The sequence below is a fragment of the Ahaetulla prasina genome, chromosome 3 (genome assembly GCF_028640845.1).
Source record: "Ahaetulla prasina isolate Xishuangbanna chromosome 3, ASM2864084v1, whole genome shotgun sequence".
NCBI lineage: Eukaryota > Metazoa > Chordata > Lepidosauria > Squamata > Colubridae > Ahaetulla > Ahaetulla prasina.
This window is the reverse complement of record NC_080541.1, coordinates 109,469,163-109,492,581: the sequence shown is the minus strand read 5'-3', so window position 1 is coordinate 109,492,581 and position 23,419 is coordinate 109,469,163. Positions and strand designations below refer to the sequence as shown.

General features: G+C 42.1%; 1 protein-coding gene across 1 annotated transcript in view; it reads left to right on the top strand.

Moving 5' to 3' along the window:
* Positions 1 to 13,901, top strand: part of APBB3 (amyloid beta precursor protein binding family B member 3) — an 88,523-nt gene extending 74,622 nt beyond the window's left edge. Inside the window, exons 10-12 of the mRNA XM_058178154.1 lie at positions 8,318 to 8,433; positions 11,380 to 11,568; positions 12,495 to 13,901. Of these exons, the coding sequence (XP_058034137.1) occupies positions 8,318 to 8,433; positions 11,380 to 11,568; positions 12,495 to 12,722 (533 nt within the window). The 3' untranslated portion in view covers positions 12,723 to 13,901. The remainder of the gene's footprint in view (positions 1 to 8,317; positions 8,434 to 11,379; positions 11,569 to 12,494) is intronic.
* Positions 13,902 to 23,419: the final 9,518 nt, after the last annotated feature.

The window sequence follows — 23,419 nt, the reverse complement described above, 5'->3', positions numbered from 1 at the left end:
TCAGTGCATTCCAATATTTTTTTTATTACCATTTCCTCTGTAGGTATGCTTCCATTTTTCCAATTTTGTGTATACATAATTCTAGCCACTTTTATTACACATAACATTAAATATCAAATTTAATGGTATACCTAATAAAAATAGTTCTGGTTTTAGGTCTATTTGTTGTGTTACCATCTCCTCTAACCTCTCTTTTATCTTGGCCAATATTTTTTTGCCGATGGACAGGTCCACCACATGTGATAATAAGATCCTTGTGCCTGTTTGCATTTCCAACACACTGGTGACATGTTTGGAAACATTTTTGCCAATCTTGCTGGTGGTAGATGCCATCTAAAGAACATTTTGTACAGCTTTTCTTTATATGATGCTGATATTGTTAATCTATAATTTCTTTCCCACAGTTTTTGCCAATTATCTAGTTCTATATTTACCCAAAGTTTTTTGCCCATGTTATCATAGTTTCCTTTATTTATTTATTTATTTTATTTTATTTTGTCACACAGTATATATAAGCATAAGCATGTAATAACTATACAATATATAAGGATATATATAAGTATGAGTATGTAATAACTATATTAATTGGATATAACGAAAGGAAACAATAGGACAGGAATGGTAGGCACGCTTGTGCTCTTATGCACGCCCCTTACAGACCTCTTAGGAATGGAGTGAGGTCAATAGTAGACAGTTTTTAGTTGAAGCTTTGGGAATTTTGGGAAGAGACCACAGAGTCAGGTAGTTTATTCCAAGCATTAACAACTGAAGTCATATTACTGAAGTCATGTTTTCTGCAGTCAAGATTGGAGCGGTTAACATTAAGCTTAAATCTATTGTGTGCTCGTGTATTGTTGCAATTGAAGCTGAAGTAGTCTTCGACAGGAAGGACATTGTAATAGATGATTTTATGAGTCAAACTCAGATCATGTCAAAGGCGGCGTAGTTCTAAATTTTCTAAGCCCAGGATTTCAAGTCTGGTGGCATAAGGTATTTTGTTTTTATTCAGAAGAGTGGAGAACTCTTCTTGTAAAATATTTCTGGACACGTTCAATTGTATTGATGTCAGAAATGTGGTATGGGTTCCAGACAGTCGAGCTGTATTCAAGAATTGGTCTAGCAAATGTTTTATATGCTCTGTAGCATATAGTACACTAGTACTAGTAGTACTACTAGTAGTACTAGTAGTAAACACTAGTAGTATAGTGTTTTTGAAGAAGAAGCTACGCAAGATTAGGTTTACAACTCTTAAAGCCTTTTTTGCGATGTAGTTGCAATGGGCTTTGGCACTTAGATCATTTGATATGAAAACTCCAAGGTCTTTAACAGGATGGGGGTCATCTGTAAGGTAATGTCCATCAAGCTTGTACTTAGTGTTTAGGTTCTTTTTTCCAATATGTAAGACTGAGCATTTGCTGGTTGAGATTTGGAAGTTTTAGACCATTCAGATACATTCTTTTTGAAGGGTAGTTGTATTGTTGGTGGTGTTAAATAGTTTGACGTCATCTGCAAAAAGAACACAATCACTTGTAATATGGTCACAGAGATCATTAATGTATAATATGAAGAGTGTTGGTCCAAGAACACTGCCTTGGGGAATGCCACTTTTAACAGGAACAAGATTTGATAGAACATTGCCAATTTTGACCACTTGTTGTCTGTTTGACAGGAAAGCTGGTATCCAATTGTGGAGGGGTCCTGAAATGCCGTAGGATTTTAGTTTTAGGAGAAGTTTATCATGAAATACTGAGTCAAAAGCTTTACAGAAGTCTATGTAGATCACATCTATTGCTTTGCCCTGATCAAGATTTGTAATCCATATGTTTTTGCAGTGAAGAAGTTGTAAGTTACATGATAATTTTTTTTCTGAAACCAAATTGTTTATTAGAGAGTAGGTTGTTTGTTTCTAGGTGGAGGGTAATGGATTGGTTGATGATAGATTCCATTACTTTGCAGTAATGGAATCTATCTTTGCTTTACTAATTCTTCTTCCATTTTAAAGCTCAACAGCTAGTTATAAAACTTCTTTATCACTTGTTCATCTCTCCCTTGCAGTATCTTATCCAATTCTTGCAGTTCACTGTAAAATCCATATTTATCTGTATCCTTCTTATATCTCATCTGTATTTGCATATAAGGCCACCAATCCAAGTCAATTCCCTGATTTTTTAGTTACTGTTTCATTTTTAATTTCCCTTGCTCATTTAATATATCTTTATATCTTACTATTTTATCCAGATCTAACACATTAGGCTATATTAGTGCTCCCATTTTGGGTAGCCAGACCAGTATTTTCATATAGTGATTCTGTTTAATTTTTCCCCATACTAACAACAGAGCATTTCTAACCTGGTGTTTTTGGAAGTAGCTGTGAGTTTTTCCCATCCCATATAAATGCATGCCATCCCAATTTTAAGTCATGTCCCTCTATCGCCAACATCCTTTTATTTAGGTTTTTCCACTCTTTTAGCCATGTAAGCACTGAAGCTTGATAGTACAACTCCCAGTCTGGTAACCCAAATCCTCTCTTATTTCTAGTATTCTGTAGAATTTTTTGTAGAATAATTTGATTCTTGGTTTTTTTCCTTGCAAAATAGATTTTGTTATCGATCTATTTAGATCTTCAAAAAAGTTTTTCCCTAACTTTATTGAAATTACTTGAAATAATAATAAAATTTTTGGTATTCATTTTAATTGTGGCTATTTTCCCGATCAGCAAGAGTTGTAAATTTTTCCATTTGTCCAAATCCGTCTTTATTTGCTGCATTAATTTAGTATAGTAATCTTCTTTGATAGATATACATCTTGCTGTTAGCCAGATTCCCAAATATTTAACTTTTTTAGTTACCTGCATGCCCATCTTTTCCATCAATTCATTTTTCTGTTTATTTGTAAAGTTCTTTGTCAATATCTTGGTTTTTTCTTGGTTTATTTTAAGTCCCGCTATCGCACCAAACTCTTCTATTTTTTTTACTAATTTGGGTTCTGTTTCTAGTTGTTCCTCCAGAATAAATACCAAATCATTGGCAAATTCTTGTACTTTGTATTGTTCTTTTTTTTATCTTCAGACCTTTTATTTCCTGGTCTTGTTTAGGCTGTCTAAGTAGGACTTCTAGAGTTAATATGAATAGTAGAGGTGATAGAGGACATCCTTGTCTTTGTTAAATTTTCCTGTTGTTTCTCCATTTATTATCACAATTGCTGTTTGGTTAGAATATATTGTTTGAACAATCTTCACAAAGTTTTCTCCAAAATTCATATTTTTCAATTGTAATATCATAAACTGCCAATTCATGTTGTCAAAGGCTTTTTGTGTGTCCAAAAAGATTAATGCTAGTTGCTTTTCGGGGAAATGGTAAAAGTATTGGGCCCACTGTACTCGCTTCAGGGAGAACTTATTGGGGGTTCCCAGGGACTCCAGGTTTTTGAGATTGGTTGAAACTTCAAAGGGGACCTTACTGCCCTCTAAGAACTGCCTCCACTGTTAGCAGGGCCCATCGAACCACAAAAGCCTTTTTCCCCATACTGCCCAATGTCTTTCAGTCTCATTTAATTTGCGAGATATGTAGGCATAGGGTTGCAACTTTCCCTCCGCATTCTTTTGGAGGAGAACTGCCCCCACTGCCACATTGCTAGCATCCGCATGTATCATGAACAGCTCCTCTAGATTTGGATTCTTTAAGAGCGGCTTTAGTGCAAAGAGGCATTTGAGCTTCTCGAACGCCACCTGTTCATTGTCCAATATAGTGGCTGGCTGGGCTTAGGCTTTACTCTGCCCTCCACCCCCGCAACCCCCATTTTGAGCAATTCCATGATTGGCAAAGTGATCTGGACGAACGAGGGAATGAATTGGCTATAGAAGTTAAAAGTCTAAAAAGTCTGCAGCTGTTTTTGAGTTCAGGGGGCCTGCCACTCCAAAATGGTTTTTCTCTTCCCTGTGTCCATCTCTGTTCCTTCAAATGATATCCAATACCCTAAATGGTCCAGACTGGTTTTGTGAAATTCACACTTCGACAGTTTGGCATACAGCTTAGCATTCAGGAGTTTCCTAAGCACTTGGGGCACCAGTCTCTTGGTGTAGATGAGGATGTCATACAGGTACACCAGAACCCCTTTGTACAAGTTCTCATTCAATATCTCATTTATTAGTTACATGAGCACAATAGGTGCTCCTCTAGTCCAAAAGGCATCACTTTGAATTGGTAGCACCGCAAGGGGCAATTAAATGTAGTCTTCCACTCATCCCCCTTTTTAATCCTCACTTGATACTGTGTTTCCCTGAAAATAAGACTTCCCCTGATAATAAGCCCAAGCGGGCTTTAGAGAGCATGCGCTAAAATAACCCCCCCCCCAAAATAAGCCCTCCCTGAAAATATTTAAACACATGCGCAGCCGGTCCCTGACATTTCTTCTGGTTAGGATTAGGGAGACAGAGCTGGAAATCAGGTAAGATGGCAAGAGGAGTCCTGTCTTGCTCCACGTGCCCCAAAATAATAAGGCCTCCCTGAAAATAAGACCCAGCACTTATTTTGGGGTTCAAAAAAATATAAGACAAGGTCTTATTTTCGGGGAAACATGGTAGTATGTCCCCCTTAGGTCCAGTTTGTTGAACACCTTATCTTTGGACAGATACCCCAGCCTGTCCTTCATGGGGGGGAGGGGGTACATGTTCTCCACACAGACCCCATTGATCCTGAGGAAATCCATGCACAACTTCAACGACCCATCCTTTTTCTCTTTAAACAGCATGGGAGCTGCCACTTGGGACTTCACCAGCTGGATGAATCCCCTGGCTAGGTTCTTGTCTATGAAGTCTCTTAGCTCCCCCATCTCCTTGGGAGTTATTGTGTACATCTTAAGCTTAGACAACTTCGCCCCTGGTAAGATCTTAATTGCACAGTATGTGGGGCAATGTGGGGGGGGGCAGAACATCAGATTCCTTCTTGCTTTGTAAGGTCCTGATACTCCTTGGGGATTGCAGGCTCCCTCGGCTTTGATGTAGTGGCCACTCTCACGTGCTTAGGCCTGTCCCTTTCTTCTGATCACAGCTGGGGCTCACTATGCTTCCTTTCTGTAAGTTCTGGGGTCCCTGGGCCCATCACTAAGCGGTTCCTGTCTCTCCCCCAGCATACTGTCAGGCTCCACTTCTTCAGCCATGCCAACTCCAATATCATGGCTTCTGCCATTTTTTGCCTCCCCCATGAACCGGATAGTCGTTTTGTTCCCCATTCTCAGACTCACTGATTTGGTTAGGTAGGAGGCGGGCAGCACCCTATGATCAAGCCATCTACCTACTCAAATTTCATGGGTTGGCATAGCTTTCTCACTCTCAATCCTAGTCTCACTGTCTGCAGGCTGATTAAACTCTGTATCCTGAGTCTGTCAGGGGTGTTATGACTCCCTTTACCCTGAGTGGGGCATTATGATCTCCACCTGGGCAGTAAAAAGGATGATGGTTCCACTTATAATCAGGTCGTTCTCCCCCTCACTGTTGCTCTCTTAGAGGGTCAACTGGGCCTTGCCAGTGGTCAGAGTTCCCTCCCCCTCACTGGTTGGGGGAGAGACCTCTATGACTTGTGCCACCCGCTTCTTTTCTCTCTCTTCCTTCAATGTCTTCTTGGTCTTTGCTGGGCTTGGAAACTTTGGGGTCATCCTGGGCTTGGGCACTGGGTAGATTGCATCCCTGTGGCCCTCCTTCCCACATCAGAAGCCCTATCTGGGCTCATGCTTTGCAACCTCTCTCGGGGTGGAGGAGGTAGCTGCTGGGGTTTTCTGACCTAACAAACATCTCTCTTGGCTTTTTCTTGGCCAGCTCTCGGCTCCTCCATGCCTCTTATACTCTATCAGATCCAACTCCATGTTCGTTGCCAGCTGGTACTACATGTGGGATTCTGCAAGTATGGTACAGCTCCCGGTTCAGGCTATTATGAAAGTAGAAGACCAGCAACCACTCTGGCCACCGCCTCAGCTTCCTGCCAAGGCTCCAAAACTCATGGATGTACTCCGTCACTGGCCTGTTCTCCTGTTTGATAGTGCAGATCTTGAACTCATCTTGGCGGATCTTCATGCTGTCCCCGAATTGGGCCCAGAGCTCATCTAGGAAGGCGTCGAAGTTCTCCAGATTGGGAGGTCCCTCGTCATGCAGCTGTATTACCCACTCTACTGCATCTCCCGCCAGGCTGGTCACAATGGCGTTCATGCAGGCAACATCATTCGGCTAGACAGGTCCATACAGGTCCATGTGGCTCCACACCTGGTTCAGGAAAAAGGCCAACTTCTCTGGTCTCCTGTTGAACATGGCACTTATCAGCAGGGGTTCCAAGTGCCCCAGGGCAAACCAGTATCCTGGCAGCCACTCCACTGCATGTGGGAACAACTGGGGTTCGAAATCCATAGCTACCGGGGCACATGAGGTTGACTGACTCCCCAGTGTGGAGCAGTGGTCACCCCTCAGGGACTGGCAGTGCCCTCGCACTCTGCTGCAGGATGGTAACCCATCTGGGGCCGGCAGCACTCAGGGATGCTGCTCCTCTAGCCAATGGCTGAGGCTAGGGCTGTGGAGACGAAGAGACCACTGGAGCTTGGCTGACTCTTGCTGTGGTGGCTGGAGGTATCTGTCATGCTAGCACCATGTCTCGCACCTCCATCCCCACAAATTTCTCTCCCAGTTGCTCCACTGATGGGTGTGGTATGCAGCTAGGTTTTTCTAATCCACTAGCTCTTCCAATTCTGCAGCTCTCTTGGCCTTCCACTTTGATCTTTAGGTGAGGGCCACCCAGGAGGGATCAAGAGAAGTGTAGCTTCCGCCGCCTTCCCCACCATGCCTCGCCATGGCTCTACAGTGCTGGGGTAGAAGGATCCAGCTTCTGCACATTCATCCTGCATTGCCAGCTGCTCTGCCTTCTCCACTCACACTTTAGAGCAGGTCACGATCCCTTGGGAGCCAAAGTCTGCCTGTGCTGTTGCCAGGACTTCTTTTGTCGCACCTGCCCTGGTCTTTATCGCTGTCTCCACATTTTGCTCCGCACCAGACATCATTCCCAGACTCCCCACAGTGCTCTTGAAGATGGCTGAGTAGGCTGTACAGAACCAGAGTTAGGAGAGCTGGTTTACTGTCAACAGTCCGAATAATGCCCCCAACAAACATAGACACTTTCAGGAACTTTGAAATCCCAAAAGCAAACTTTATTGAATACATCATTTCAGCACCGAAGAAAGCAAAACCAGCTCTAACTTTTCCCGTGCAATCCTGCAGAGTTAAAGAATAGATTTCTCCCCTCCTCCCACTGGACAGGTCACATTGTCCACTTATGAATTGTCCTTTTGTTTTGAGAACAGTTTATGTCTTGGCCGACACCTGCAGAAGTGTCCTTGGTGGGTGCTTGGCTCTTCCGTCTGAAGTCTGCAGCCTCTGCATTCCATCTTCCTCTTCCCTCCCCCTAATTCTTTGGCAAGTTGAGTAGTGATTATTCACAGGAAGCATAAGCAAATTCAATCTGGACAGGTTATTTTTATGCTTTACAGGAATCTTGCCAGATATATGGAAAAAAGAATAATTATGTTGATGAAATTCCTGTGCAATAATGCTTTCTTCTCCATGTTGGATACACTGACCACATCAATAACACTATCAGCTCTGACTTGCAGATGTCTGCAGCTATTTACTGACCCAGTAAATGGCAGCAAACTGAAATACTAACTCTAATTTTTGCAACTGAGATCTTGGAACTTTGAATGAAAATCCATTTGTTTTGCTTGTATTGTAGTTTGCTCTTGAGTTAAAGCCATGTTAGGGTTGACAGGAAGTGACAGGAATCAAGTTGGGGCATAGATTTGATTAGAAAATGATTAAGGAATGAAGAGTTAAATACTGCTTTTCTTTTATGTTCTACTTCACCTTAAAAATTAAATATAAAAATCTATAATAAATCCCTTTAATAGCTGTTTATCAAGAAATCAACAAATTCATCTTGTTGTCTTGCTATTGTGCCTGTTATAAGTTTCTATAATGTGTAGTGGTTAAAGCTGTAGGGTGAGATTAAAGGAAATGGTAGAAATTTCAATGTTTAAAGTTACTACATTTCTTTCGGATGCATGGATATTTCTCTCAAACTAGCTGTTCTCTTGAAATATCTCAAAACAGATGGTTTCTTTAGTTACCTTTCCCCATCTTTGGCCTTGGAAGGAATCTTAAGCAGCCAAGTTGCCTTGCCTGGAGTTCTGGAATTCAGACCCTGGATCCTGAAATTACCTATTCTGCAGCTAATGGTGAAAAATGGCTTGGCTTATTCATTTCTTTCCTGCCTTGGCACTTTAGGGATTGATGTGCTAAATAATGCCATTGAAACTCTGATGGGCAGCCGTAACCGTGAGCAGTGGATTCAAGCTGTGGTTAGTGTTTCAGACTCAGTGATGCAAGCAGATCAGACTGAAGTAAGACTCTTTGTGATATTGTACACAGTGGAATCTTTCTCTTTCTCACCAAATGTCCTTGCTATCTGTCTCCTATATGTGTTATGGCCTGCTTCATTGGCATATCCCAGAAACCAAGTAATCAGCCAAGAAGATACTTGACTGAAAAACTGATAATTGGAATTTTTCTCAGTACCATTGATTGAATGCTATTACTTAGAGTAGGGATTGGTAGCCTTTTTCTACAGAGCCAGAGGCTATGCTGCTACTACCATCATTTTTGGATGAGTGGGTGAGCATTCTCTCTCCCTCTGTTGTGGGTTGGGTAAGTATATTTCTTTTTGGGATCAAGAGCTGAATGATTATGGCTGGTGGGCATATTTGGCCCATTGGCCATAAATTGCTGACCCCAATCAGATCTTGGTTGCAAAATCCAGTTAACGATCACAGGTAGTCCTCTACTCATAACTGATCACTTAGTAACCATTCAAAGTTATGATGCCCCCACCTCAGTCACATTTTGGGCACTTGGCTACAGGGCCCAGCTATTTGCAGTGTCCTACAGTCACTTAACCATGATTTTTGAGCCATGGTGGCTCAGTGGTTAGAATATAGTATAACAGGCTGACTCTGCCCATTGCCAGGTGTTTGATCCTGATGGGCTCAAGATTGACTCAACCTCCCATCTTTCATGGTTGGTAAAATGAGGACCCAGATTGTTGGGGGCAGTTTACATTTGGAAACTACTTAGAGAGTCCTATAAAGCAGGACTTTATGGAGGGGAATATAAGTGCTAAGTGCTATTGCTATTTCTGTCATTTTTTGCTGAAAACTGGCACTTACATATATTAGCAGCTTTATAGTAAAGTTATAGTTAGGTTTATTGAAATCTTACTAAATTTAATGGAATTACTGTATTCTCAGGTCAGAAAGCTTAAGGTTCCACAGTAGTTCTTTAATCTGTGCTAGCCATTTGCTGTCAGAATTAAATGATGCTTCCAAAGACAAATATTTCAGTGATCCATTGATTCCAGTGGGAGTCAATTATAGTCAATTATAGTCAACTATTCCATAGAGGTCAGTTGGATTTTAATATGTTTATCTTTGTATGTTACAAATTCAACTGATTTTCATTAGAATATTAAGCACTTCCATTAATCTCTCTCATTGAGAACTTTATTATCTTTAACTTTTGTTGGAGTTTGTCTATAATTCAACCTAATTTATTAAATATAAATTGAAAAACCAATAATAAATGTTAAAGGGTCATTCTTGACCTTTATTAACCTGCTCAAGAATATTAGTTTTCAGAGATGGTTGATAAATCCAGATAGAGTTACATCCTATTTGTTCCACTGGTATCAATGAGCACCAAGTATTGCTTTCTTCAGAATGGAATTTACGGTACATTTACCAAACACTCAGTCCTATTATGTTATTCTTCCAATAATGTTTACTTTTAATATATTACATTAAACTATAAACTAGAGTAGGGGTGTCAAACTTGATTTCATTGAGGGCCGCCTCAGGATTGTGCTTGACCTTGGGGGGCCGGGGTGGGCATGGCCAGCTCGATATCACTCATGGGGCACTTGTGGTGGCCAAGTGCTAAGGCAGGACTTCCCTCAGACCCTTCCTCACTCTCATAATCTTCCTTCCTTCCTTCCTTCCTTCCTTCCTTCCTTCCTTCCTTCCTTCCTTCCTTCCTTCCTTCCTTCCTTCCTTCCTTCTCCTTTCTTCTTCCTTCCCTTCTTTCCTTATTTTTCCTTCCTTGCTCTCTTCCCATTTTCTCTTCTTTTTTTCTCTTTCCCTTTCTCCTTACCTGTCCCTTCTTGCATACTCAAATGCAAAAGCGGAAATATTTTGCATTTGCATTTTTATTTTGTTTTTAGTTTGTTTTGCTAGCCCTCCGCCAGTGAAAACGGACCACGGGGTGTGTGCGTCCCCCAGGTTCCATTTTTGCTGGCAGAGGGCTGCAGGAGGCCACTGTGGCTAAAACTGAGGCTTGGGAGGGCTGCATGTGGCCCTTCCAAGCTCCGTTTTTGCTGGCAGAGCTACCACAGGCTGGTCCTTTGCTGTTTCCATGGCGGCCCCATGGGCCAGATCTAAGCACCCCATGGGCTGGATCCGGCCCGTGGGCCTTGAGTTTGACACCCCTGAACTAGAGGGTTCAAGCCAGTGGTGAAATGTAAAATTTGTTACTACTGGTTCTGTGGGCGTGGCTTGGTGATGGTGGGGGTAATGTGACTGGGTGGGTGTGGCCAACTTTTATTTTTTACTTTTAGAAGCATTTTTTCTACAACCTCTTTGGCCAAAGAGGTTGTAGAAAAAATGCTTTTAAAAGGTTCTGACGATCCCAGCTGAGTTGCTTGATCGTCATACCCTTTTAAAAGCATTTTTACAACGTCTTCGACAGAAGAGGTTGTAGAAAAAATGCTTTTAAAAGGTTCTGACAATCCCAGCTGAGCCACGTGATCATCCAAGGTTTTTTTTTTTAACTTTTAAAAGCAGTTTTTCGGCCGAAGAAAAAATGCTTTTAAAAGTAAAAAAAAACCACCCTCTGATGATCATGCAGCTCAGCTGGGCATGGGCGGGGAGGGCGGGCAGGGATTTTTGCTACCGGTTCTCCGAACCACCCGGTGCCATCGCTACCAGATCAGACGATCCGGTCCAAACCGGGAGCATTTCACCCCTGGTTCAAGCCCTGCCTGCTGGATGTATACACCATAATGTGATTTGTTTGAATTTGCCAGGGCATCACATTCACTGCATCATATTGATGAGGCTGATCTCATAATTTTGTGTGTGTTAGGAATAGGGATTTTAAAAAAGAAAGAAATAAAGTATAAATTTGATTCCTGTGTGAAGAACACCTAAAGCTTGCAACTAGTACCTGGAGGACAATTGGAATAAAATGCAATGAGTACTCTTAGTGTAATCTGATTGGATTGTTCTGTATTCTTTAAGGCTGAAGAGGAGGAAGATCCCTGCATTTGGGAATGTCAAGTACGCTACGTGACTTTTATTGGGATTGGGAGAGATGCCCACACATTTGGACTTATTGCTGACATGGGGAAACAACGTTTCCAATGCACAGCCTTTTGGTGTGAACCAGATGCTGGAACCATTTCAGAAGCAGTACAGGCTGCATGTATGGTAAATGTTGTGAAAACAAAACAAACCAGAGCAGATTTCAGGAAAAGTATTAGTCTTCTAAAAAAGCTTCCTCTTAAGCTTGCATACATTTTATCTTCCTACCATTCTTAGTTCCACTCCCCACCACACCCAAGACATTGTTTTCTGGCTCAGTATTCACCATTCTTGAAATACTTGAAGATAAAAAGATCAAGAGTCTTTTGTCAAAAGAAGAAATTATTATTGCATATCACCATCTAGAATAAAACACCTGAAATATTTTATTCTGTCTGAGTGAGGACTTCTAAACTATTCTGCTAGAACCATTTCCTACAGCCTAACTCTAGGAAAAAGAGAAAGAAAATCAGACCTTAATTAAACATTATGGAACATCCAAAGAATCAGTGAAATCAATCTTTTTGTTGAGATAATGGTATAATATTGCTATGCATCATATTTGATAGTAGATCTAGCTAGAAAATCAGAATATCACCAAATAATTGAACTTAGTTTTAATCACTATATAGGTGAATTATACAATACCTGGCCAATTCCAGCTGCAGAATTTGAAAATTAAGCCATAATATTTTACATATTCAGGTTTCTCCAAATAACTTACTGGATTGTATGTTCTTACAACATCTTAGCTGAACTTGAAAAAGCTAAGCAAGGTTGAACCTAGTCAAACTAGAATGGGAGACAACAAGGTATCTTAGGTTTGTAGTCTAGCTTGAGAAGGGAGGAAGGAAGACATTACAGATTAAGGCAATGGTAAACTATTGCCATATTTTATCTTTTAGTCAACAGAAAATTTAATGAATCTTTGCCATTTATATGAAAGGGAAAAGATTTTTAGGACAAAAAACACACATTAATTTTGCTTTTTGTATATCGTGACTGGTTATATAATCTCTAAATTCACTGCAATTTATGTGTTTCTTTGATAGGTGCAGTATCAAAAATGCTTAGTGGCATCACGAATGAGAACAAAAAGTAGTTCACACTCCATTATGAAGCTGAAAAGGACAATGTCGCTTGATTCACCCGTTTGTTCCTTTCCCATCACAGGACCCTCCTTGCAGAAAACCAGCAGTGGGGCCACAACATGCAAGAGGGGAATGTTCTCTTTCTTTGAAACCTTCTGTCAAAAACATTCCATGCTACACACTTCCTAAATTGTCTGGTGGTCCCAGATGACCCTTAATGGCACTGTCCTCTGATGTCCAGGCTATGAATGTAACTAGCATAATTCTGTTTGTGAAACTCCTTCACTGAAGCGAAAAACCAATACAGCCAAACAAGACTGGATCCTAAAGAAGGATCCTGACAGATTCTGGACATGCTATGCATATTTCTTGCAGTTTTTTGCTACATAGAAACTCTGCGGGAGAGCCAAGCTTGTGGGGGAGGGGGAGGGGGCAGGGGAGAAGCAATGCTGCACAAAAACCTTTGAAGATGCTGCTTGCTACTAAGAGCAAGCAACATCATAATCACTGCGTAAACTTAAAGTCTTGCTCCAATTGCCCAGGGATTGATAAGTCTGAGCAAAGCAGCCAATTCATCTTCATTCAGTAACAACACATGATTTTTTTAATAGTTGAAGCTATTGAGATTAACATGCTTCTTTTTCTAGCTGTAGTTTGAACTCTTGGAATGTGACAATGGAAAACAGGCTCAAAAGAAGAAAAAAACCTGATGACTCTCTAGGTACATGCTTGGATTAATATAAACTCATGATCTGAAGTTGTTCCTGGAAAAATAATAAAGAATTGACACAATATTCTCCAAGCTAATGCTACCCAAATGTGTTTGGACCACAAATCTCAATATTTTCATGCAATAATTAATATGCTAATTAGTATACTTTATCAATCCATGCATAGTTCTCGCTGTACTAGTTTTGTATATTTCCCCTTCTGAATATTTTTTTAAATTTGATAAAATCTGCATTCATCTTTTAACATTTGAACATCATCAATAAGTAGTGTTGCCAGTCATGCACATACTAGGAAACAACTCTTCTGAAACATGTACCTGACCATAATAAGCAGATCAAATGATGCACATAATCCCAGTGCTTTCTAACAAAACGTTTGTAAGAAACTAAGCATGCATAATTCTTGCATACCTGACTGTTATTTATAACATGGCCATTCTACCAGTCTGACACTTCAATTGGGAGCATCATTTAGACTCAGATCACCATTTGATGAGCCAATATTGATGATTCTTACAAGAGAGAAATAAGACGATTTCTTTTTCAAAAGATGTAATATTGAATGCACTAGCATTGTGAAAATGAGTACTAGATCACATCTATGGGATCTATACAATGGATAGATGACACTGGTAGGAAGAAGGATGGATCTCCAAATGCATTACATTTTATGTTTCCATTTCATTCTTGATATAATTCCTTTTCTTTTGTTTAATAAGTAATCCTGGATGAAGATAGACTCAAGTCTACCTCAGTGATACTTTTTATCTATCTACATTGTGCAAATAAAGTACTAATATATATTAAAACTATATTTGCTTTATGTTTGGTCTCTGTCTCCTGACAATTCTACTGGTGCTCAAATGAGTGGTTGAATATATATAGTGCAAATGAGCCAGGTTTTGCTGACTTAGATCCAACAGTTTTAGACAAAGCTATTAGCTTTGTTTTTTATTGCCAACCTAGCAGTTCGAAAGCACATAAAAAATGCAAGTAGGGACCACCTTTGGTGGGAAGGTAACAGCATTCTGTGCACCTTTGGCGTTTAGTCATGCCGTTCACATGACCATGGAGACGTCTTTGGACAGTGCTGGCTCTTCAGCTTTGAAATGGAAATGAGCATCGCCCCTTAGAGTCGGGAATGACTAGTACATACTTGCGAGGGGAATCTTTACCTTTATCTTATTAGAATAGAATAGAGCTGGAAGGGACTTTGGCGGTCTTCTAGTCCAGCTCTCTGCTCTAGCAGGAAACCCTATACAATTTCAGATAAGTGGGAGACCCTATACCATTTCAGACAAGTGGCTGTCCAGTCTCTTCTTAAAAACCTCCAGTGATGAAGCACCCATGACTTCTGAAGGCAAGCTGTGCCACTGATTAATTATCTTCACTGTTAGGAAGTTTCTCCTTAATTCCAGGTTGCTTCTCTCTTTGATTAGTTTCCAACCATTGTTTCTTGTCTGGCCCTCTGGTGCTGTGGAAAATAATTTGACCCCTCTTCTTTGTGATAGTCCTTCAAATATTGGAATACTGCTATCATGTCACCCCTAATTCTTCTTTTCTCTAGACTAGCCAAACTCAAATCCTGCAACCATTCTTCATATGTTTTAATCTCCATGCCTTTGATCATCTTAGTTGCTCTTCTCTGAACTTTTTCCAAAGTCTCAACATCTTTTTTGTGGTGCGGTGACCAAAATTGGTTGCAGTATTCCAGGTGTGGTATTACTAGGGCTTTATAAAGCAATATTAATACTTCACGTGATTTTGATTCTATGCCTCAGCTGTACATAAAGATACAAGATTGTGTTTAATATTAGTCTTTAATAATGATTTCATGATTTTATTCAGGACAAATATTATGCCAACAGATGTATAATTACTGTAGTTCCCCTCTCAGAGGCATTTGTCACAATTCACATATAACTCGAAGCATCATAGATCATCATCTGTGGGTAAGATTATCAGCCCTGCTTTCAAGCAAAACCAAGCATTTAATAGTGATACCATACCATACTAATTAAACAGGTGGCAAGAAAGTAGCGGCAGCCAGGACTGGGAAAGAGCTGGTATAGTTCTCATCTTCCAAAAAGGGAAAACACGATCCAGGAAACTACAGACCAATCAGTCTGGAAGATCCTGGAAAGGATAATCAAGCAACAGATCTGTAAACACCCAGAAGCAAGCAAAGTTATAACCAGAAATCAACATGGGTTTGTCAAAAACAGATCATGCCAAACAAGCTTGTGCAGGTGGGCGTGCTGGTTATGTACCTGGCTCCTTGCTACGTGGCAGCAGCCCTGCCTGAGCTGTTGGAGATGATAGCCAGGACGGCGGTTGAGACCCCAGACTTATGGTTATGGGGGATTTCAACTTGCCGTCGGTAGGCAAATCATCGACGACAGCTCGGGAGTTGATGGCTTCCATGGCGGCCTTGGACCTGACCCAGGTAGTTAATGGTCCCACCCACACTGGGGGTAACACTCTGGACCTGATTTTTGTCTCGGGACAGTGGCTTAATGATCTGGAGTTAGGGGAGTTAATTTTTAAACCCCTGTCATGGTCAGATCATTTACTCCTTCAGCTAGACTTTCGAACCGCTGCACCAGACTGCAGGGAGACAGAGCTGATTCGATGGTTCCGTCCCAGGTGCCTGATGGACCCAGAGAGGTTTCTGACGGAGCTTGGGCCGTTTCCTGGGGAATTAGCCCACGGCTCGGCTGAAGAACTGGTGGCCGCCTGGGAGGAGGCGGCGGCGGCCGGGGCTTTGGACCGCGTCGTGCCTTTGCGGCCTTTGACCCGGCGCCGAACTCGACCAACTCCTTGGTACAATGAGGAGCTGAGAGAGATGAAGCACCGGAAAAGGCGCCTAGAGAGTGTTTGGAGGCCCAGCCGCACTGAATCCGACCGAACACTAGTGAGGTCACATATTCAGACCTACCTAGTGGCGATAAGAATGGCGAAACATAACTATTTCTCTGCCCTTATCGCATCGGCAGATAATCGTCCAGCCACCCTGTTTAGGGTGACCCGCTCCCTGCTTATGCAGGAGACTCGGGAGGACCCCTTGCAGGGGTGTGCTGAGGATTTTGTACAGTATCTGTCCGATAAAATCACTCGGATCCGGGATGGACTGTACACTGATTGGATAGATTCAGGCGGGATGGTGAGGACGGGTCTTGTGGATATTACCTGGGCTGAGTTTGATCCTGTGACTCCCGATGACATGGACAGGTTGTTGGGTAGGCTGAATCCCACCACATGTTTTTTGGACCCGTGTCCCTCCTGGTTGGTACTGGCCACACGGGAGGTTACACGAGGCTGGATCCTGGGAGTTACCAACGCTTCTTTGTTGGGGGGTACCTTCCCCACCACCTTGAAAGAGGCGGTGGTGAGGCCCCTCCTCAAGAAGCCTTCCCTGGACCCAGCTGTATTGGCGAACTATCATCCAGTCTCCAACCTTCGCTTTTTGGCGAAGGTTGTTGAGAGTGTGGTAGCATATCAGCTTCCCCAATACCTGGAGGAAACTGCCTATCTAGACCCGTTCCAGTCCGGCTTCAGACCTGGATACAGCATTGAGACGACTTTGGTCGCGTTGGTGGATGACCTCTGGAGGGCTTGGGACAGAGGATGTTCCTCTGTCCTGGTTCTTTTAGATCTCTCGGCGGCTTTTGATACCATCAACCATGGTATCCTGCTGCGGCGGTTGGAGGGATTGGGGGTGGGGGGCACCGTTTATCGGTGGTTCTCCTCCTATCTCTCTGACCATTCGCAGACGGTGTTAGCAGGGGGGCAGAGATCGACCTCAAGGTGCCTCACTTGTGGGGTGCCTCAGGGGTCGGTTCTCTCGCCTCTCCTGTTCAACATCTACATGAAGCCGCTGGGTGAGGTTATCCGTGGTTTTGGAGTGGAATACCATCTGTACGCTGATGATACTGAGCTGTACATTTCCACCCCGAACCACCCCAACGAAGCCGTCGAGGTGATGGTCCGGTGTCTTGAAGCCGTGCGGGTCTGGATGGGGAGGAACAGGCTCCAGCTCAACCCCTCCAAGACAGTGTGGCTGTGGGTTCCGGCGTCCCGGTACAGTCAGCTTACGCCTTTGCTGACTGTTGGGGGTGAAGTATTGGCCCCCACGGAGAGGGTGCGCAACTTGGGCATTCTCCTGGACGATCGGCTGTCTTTAGAAGAACATTTGATGGCCGTCGCCAGGGGAGCATTTTATCAGGTTCGCCTGATTCGCCAGTTGCGCCCCTTCCTTGACCGGGACTCCCTACGCACAGTCACTCATGCCCTCGTTACTTCCCGACTGGACTATTGCAATGCTCTCTGCATGGGGCTCCCCTTGAAGAGCACCAGAAGGCTCCAGCTGGTCCAGAATGCGGCTGCGCAGGTGATAGAGGGAGCACCGTGTTGCTCCCATATAACACCTATCCTGCGTGGCCTGCACTGGCTGCCGGTAGCCTTCCGGGTGCACTTCAAAGTGTTAATGACCACACTAACGCACCATGGGTTAGGACTGGGATATTTACAAGACCGCCTTCTGCCACCGACAGCCTCCCAATGACTTGTGCGCTCCCACAGAGTGGGCCTTCTCAGGGTGCCGTCGACCAAACAATGCCCCTCGGAGATGCCAGGCCCCAAAGGTCCCAGCTTTGCGAGTGAAGTATAGGGGAGATTCCAAACAACTGGGGTTCTTTCTTGTGCAAGCCTGGAACTACTTGCAGGAGTATGGAGCTGAACTGGGGACAGAGGTAGTCTGAGTAAGATGCGTGACCATGGCTCTCAAGGGTGCAGCCACCAAATGGATGGTCTCCCTCCAAAATGACAACACCCTGAGCTGTGGAACTATGACCAATTCATGGCAGCCCTTTGCCAATTGTTTGAAGACCCACTGGCAGAGCGTAAGGTTTGGACCAGGGGTGAAATGTAAAATTTATTACTACCAGTTCTGTGGGCATGGTTTGGGGGGCAATGTGACTGGGTGGGTTGAAGAGGTTGTAAAAAAATGCTTTTAAAAGCCTGTGATGATCAGGCAACTCAGCTGGGATCACCAGAGGGAAAAAAGCTTTTAAAGGGTTCTGACGATCCCAGCTGTTGCCTGATCGCCAGAACCTTTTAAAAGCATTTTTTTACAACTTCTTTGGCCAAAGAGCTTGTAGAAAACATGCTTTTAAAGGGTTCTGACAATCCGAGCTGAGCCGCGTGATCATCAGAGGCTACTCAGCTAGCTCAGCCACAGTTGTGTCAGACGTCGTGAGAAGAAACAAGCCAACTTGGTTTTCTTTTCCACCTGTGACTTTGTTTATTGGGTCTGCTACAAACCGGGTCTCAGTAATAGTTGAGGTCTCTCTGTACAAAGTCGGTGCTGGGAGCCTCTGCCTCTCAGCCCCTTTTTAAACATCCCGCACTGCTCATGCCCCGCCCCATGACTGAGCTGCTCAGCTGATTGGATACCCAGCCGCTCTCTCCCTCCTCGTCTGACAGCCTCAGCTGCCATGTCATCTGCCACATCCCAGAACTAAGGCAGCTCTTTGTGACACCCAAGCCTCATCTCCCACTATCCCAACCGCCAGTGTGATGATCCCGTCCCCATGCTTCCCAGATCCCTGAACCACTCGAATGAGTCCTCAATAATTCGTCTTTTTGGATCTTTGATTAGAGGCTGCTCCCATGATCCAGATCCCCGTAGCGTCATGTGTTGAGCCAGAGCTGGGCTCAACAGGCTTGGTTTTTTTTACTTTTATAAGCATTTTTTCGGCCGAAGAAAAAATGCTTTTAAAAGTTAAAAAAAAACCCTGTGATAATTGTGCAGCTTAATTGGGGCGGGGGCGGGGGCAGGGATTTTTGCTACCTGTTCTCCGAACCACCTACCACCATCGCTACTGGATCAGGCAATCCAGTCTGAACCGGGAGCATTTCACCTCTGGTTTGGACCCAGATGAAGATGATCACCCCGGGTTGGCAGTAGGTAGCCATGTACACTCAGAAGTTCCGAGAATTGGCATACCAGCTAGCCACCTGGCCTGAAGACATCCTGATCAATTGCTTCAAAGATGGCCTCAATGACATCTACCACACCTGCATCTCATGGGGGGGGCATGTACCCTACAACATTGGTATGTGCTGGCAGATGAAGTACAGATCGACCTAACCCAAGACTGACACCGTGGTGGCAGCAGGTAGCACAAATCCTCACCCAAGGCATAGGGAAACCCCAAAGTCAGTGAAGGGTCAATCTGGACCTAGATTGCAATCTATGGTGTGATTCAAGTGTGGGAAGGAGGGGCACCAAGCTGTGAAGTGCCAATCCACCAAGCCCAACCTCAAAGTGATGGTGACCCCAAGGAGGAAAGCAGAGAAATCAGCTCCAAAACCCTATGAGACAGCACTGAAAGAGATGGAGGTTGTTGAGTTTGCCTCTCCTGATTATGAGGAGCTGTGAGATCTGACAGGACTGGGTGAGAGTGAAACTGATTCCGATGATGACCCCCTGGTAAGTTGATAGGTAATCCTGTAACCATTCCCATGGAACTAGTGGTGCCTTCATCAGGGACCCAGGGTAGGATGTTGGCTCTACTGGACTCAGGTTGTACCAGGTGTGTGGCAAGCTCTGAGATGGTGGAAAAATTGGGACTGAGACTCAAACAACTGTAGATGCCAATAACTTTTTGCCAACTGGATGGGACAATGGCTGGCTGGGGTATGGCTCATTTTATAACTGAGTCAATGGAAATGAGAATGAGAAAGCACAGATTCTGAATTTTATAGTTGTGCTGGGAATGGACAGCCCCCTCCTGCTTGGACTGTCTTGGCTCCAGACATGGTACCCTTATGTGCACTGGAGGACAGGGCTCTTAAAAATCCAGCATAAAGCAGTCAAAAAAGGATAAGAGAATCCAATGCCCAGAGGCAGGAAAACCAAAGAACCAAGGGAGCTAGGGGAAATTACAAAGGAGCACCCAAAAAGCAAGCCCAGGATCTACAAGGAATGCTGGGGTCTATGGGATGTAGTGAGAAGGGCTCTGATGCACTTCGACCTTATTGACCCACTGACTGTAGTATTGAAAGCCTTCCTGGGGCTAAATTCCCAAAACCTAAAATTTACTCAATGACTCTGCAAGAGCTAGAAGAGCTGCGCCCTTTCATAAATAAAAATTTAAAACAGGATTTTTTTCAACCAGCTAGATTGTAGGTGGCAGCCTCGGTATTGTTCCATGAGGAAAAAGATGGAACTCTTTGTACATTAACTATAGGGAGCTAAATGCAGTGGGCATAGAAAATGTCTACCCTGGTGAAGGACATGCTTGTATATCTGGACAAAGGCAAAATCTTCACTAAATTAGATCTGTGGGAGGCTTATTACTGGATTCAGATCAGGGAAGGCAACAAATGGAAAACTGCATTTCAGAGGCATGACCAGTATTGCTATGGAACGACATGAATCCCAGTGCTCAAGGAAGAATGCCAAAATTCCAATCATTTTGGGGGTCCTTAATGGACCATAGCTGTCCTGTAGGGACAGCGAAGAAAGAAGGCACCAGCTGGTGCGAACAGGGAAGTTGTGAATTCCCTGGAGCGCCGGTACCCAGCCTTCGACCCAGCGATGAGGAAAGGCAGCCATTAGGAGCTGCCAAAGTCAGGGCGGCCACACAAAAGGATTAAGCAGGAGCAGAGATTTGAACAGAGTATTGTTACTAGGTGAGTGATTGGCCAACTCACAGGTAAGAAGAAAAAATGTTTAAAGCTGAAAAGATTTTCCAGCGTGAAGTTAGCAGCTAATTGGCACGCAGAAACTTAAAGTGAGAGGAAACAAACACCAAAGAGGATTTATAAGATAAAAGCCCTAAAAAAAATAACTTTCCATCTAGATTTAAAATTGGATTTGGAAGAAATTATAAATATTAAAAGGAGAAGAAAAGTGAGGGAAAGCATCTTTTACTAATAAAAGGATTTAATTGAGGAAAACGAAGTAATTGTTTTTGTGGATTAACAAATGACATTTTGTTGCCAGGATTTGTGAATTGGAGAGAAACATCGCTGGAGAGAAAAAAATAACATTGCATTGCTTAGGCTACCATGGGGAAGATTGAAGTAGTGCTTGTTTAAACAGCTGTGGCACAGATTCAAAGGATTGGAACGATCAAAGACTTGAACTAGAATGACTTAAAGAAAACATTTGAACTGGCCTGCATTTGAAAACAGAAAAAAAAAGGGCGGAAGAGACAATATTTTGGACTTGAATTTGAACTATATATACGTTAAAATAAACAAACTTAAAAATCCTTTCTCCTTATATTGAGAATATGGAGAGTTGGGAGGATGAGTATGAGGAATTATGGGAGATGCTTCAAATGATATGAGAATCCTTTAAGGGAATAAAGAAGCAGAGAAGTAGCTTAAAAATTAAAAAAATGAGGAAGAAATTATGAGGAAGAAACAAGAGGAACAAAAATACAATGCTGAAAAAGAAATAAGTGAGGATAAAAATACAGATGATTATATTGGGATTGATAGTGAGAGAATAGAAATGGAGAGGGGGAAGGATATTTTAAAAAAGAAAGGGAATAAAGGAAAGAGAAAAAGACTGAGGGGGAAAATTAAAAGAGTAAAAAAATAGATGATTACACTGGGATTGACAGTGACAGAATAAAGAGAAGAGGAGGAAAGGGAGAAAAATTGAGGAGGAAAATCAAAAGAGTAAAAATTAGAGAAAGGAGGTGGAAAAGAAGATACAAGAAAGAGAGAGAAAAGAAGATAAGAGAATGGGAGAAAGGGAGAAAAATATTAAGAGATGGAATTTTGGAGAGATTGAAAGAAAATGGTTAAAAGGAGGAGAAAAATAAATAGTAGAAAAGAAATTAAAATAGTTGTAGAAATTTTAGGAATGATGGAAATTAGAAGAAATATATAAATTATTGTAAAAGGGAAGTAAGAAAGGTTGAAATGAAGTGAATGAAGGAAGTAAAAAAGAAGGAATACACTGTTTAATATAAAATGGAGAAGTAGATGAAATGTGAAAGATATAATGGGATATATGTTTTCTTTTTAAATAATAATAATAATATTTTAATTTGTATACCGCCCTTCTCCCGAAGGACTCAGGGCGGTGAACAGGCAGATAAAATATAAATACACACAATAATTAAAAACATCCCTTAAAAAACTAATTTAAATGCCCAAAATGTTAAAAAAACGTACTCCCCCGTAAAATCACAAAATTTTAAAAACCCATCCAATAAAAATAAAAATCAGGCTAGTCCAGCCATACGAAATAAATAAGTTTTAAGTTCGCGGCGAAAGGTTTTCTTTTTGTGTCTGAGAATGCATGGAATGAGAGAGAATTATAGTGGATGGTAAAGAAATAAATTTTAAATATAGAAAAGAATGAAGAAATTAACTAAGACATAAAATTGAAAAGAAGTTAAAAAAAAGAAGTACATTGTTTAAAAAAGAAAATAGTCCAGCAGAAGAAATGTGAAAGACAGTATGGTTTATAAGTGAAAATGATTGAAATTAAGATGTAAAAGGGAATAAAATTGAAATGTTAGTAAATGATGTATCCTATTGGAATAGAATAATAATTATTGAATTGTGAACAAAAACTTTAAGAAAATAAGAGGTGGAAGGTTGTATTAATTGATTGTAAGATAATGGAATAAGATGAAGACAATATTAATAACTAAAATATATGAGGGGAAGCTTGAGAAATATACTAAATAAATGAGAAAATTGGGGTTGTCTGGACACCAGAAATATTGAAATGATTTTTTTTTTAATTCAAAAAGTTTTACAAAAAATTCCCCCCCACTTTCCCCCAGCCCCCATCCCCTCCTTTCCCAAACCCGCCGCGCCCCTGACTTCCTGGAACAAACACAAGGTATAGTTAAAAATAAAATAAACATATGCTAAAAAAAAAATTCCCCCAAAACTATTATACCAATTTTCCCTCTCTAGCTCTGACTTCCTCCTTACATAACCAAAATCCTCCAAAAAAAAATTTACAATTAACAATAATAAAATATATAAATCAGTAGAACAAATTAATCCTAAAGTATTTAAAACCAGCTAATGCGTAAAAGTCCAATCCAATTCAGAGAATATCTCCCTTATAGCTTCTATAACCATATAATTTCCCCCCAAATCTTTCTTACATAA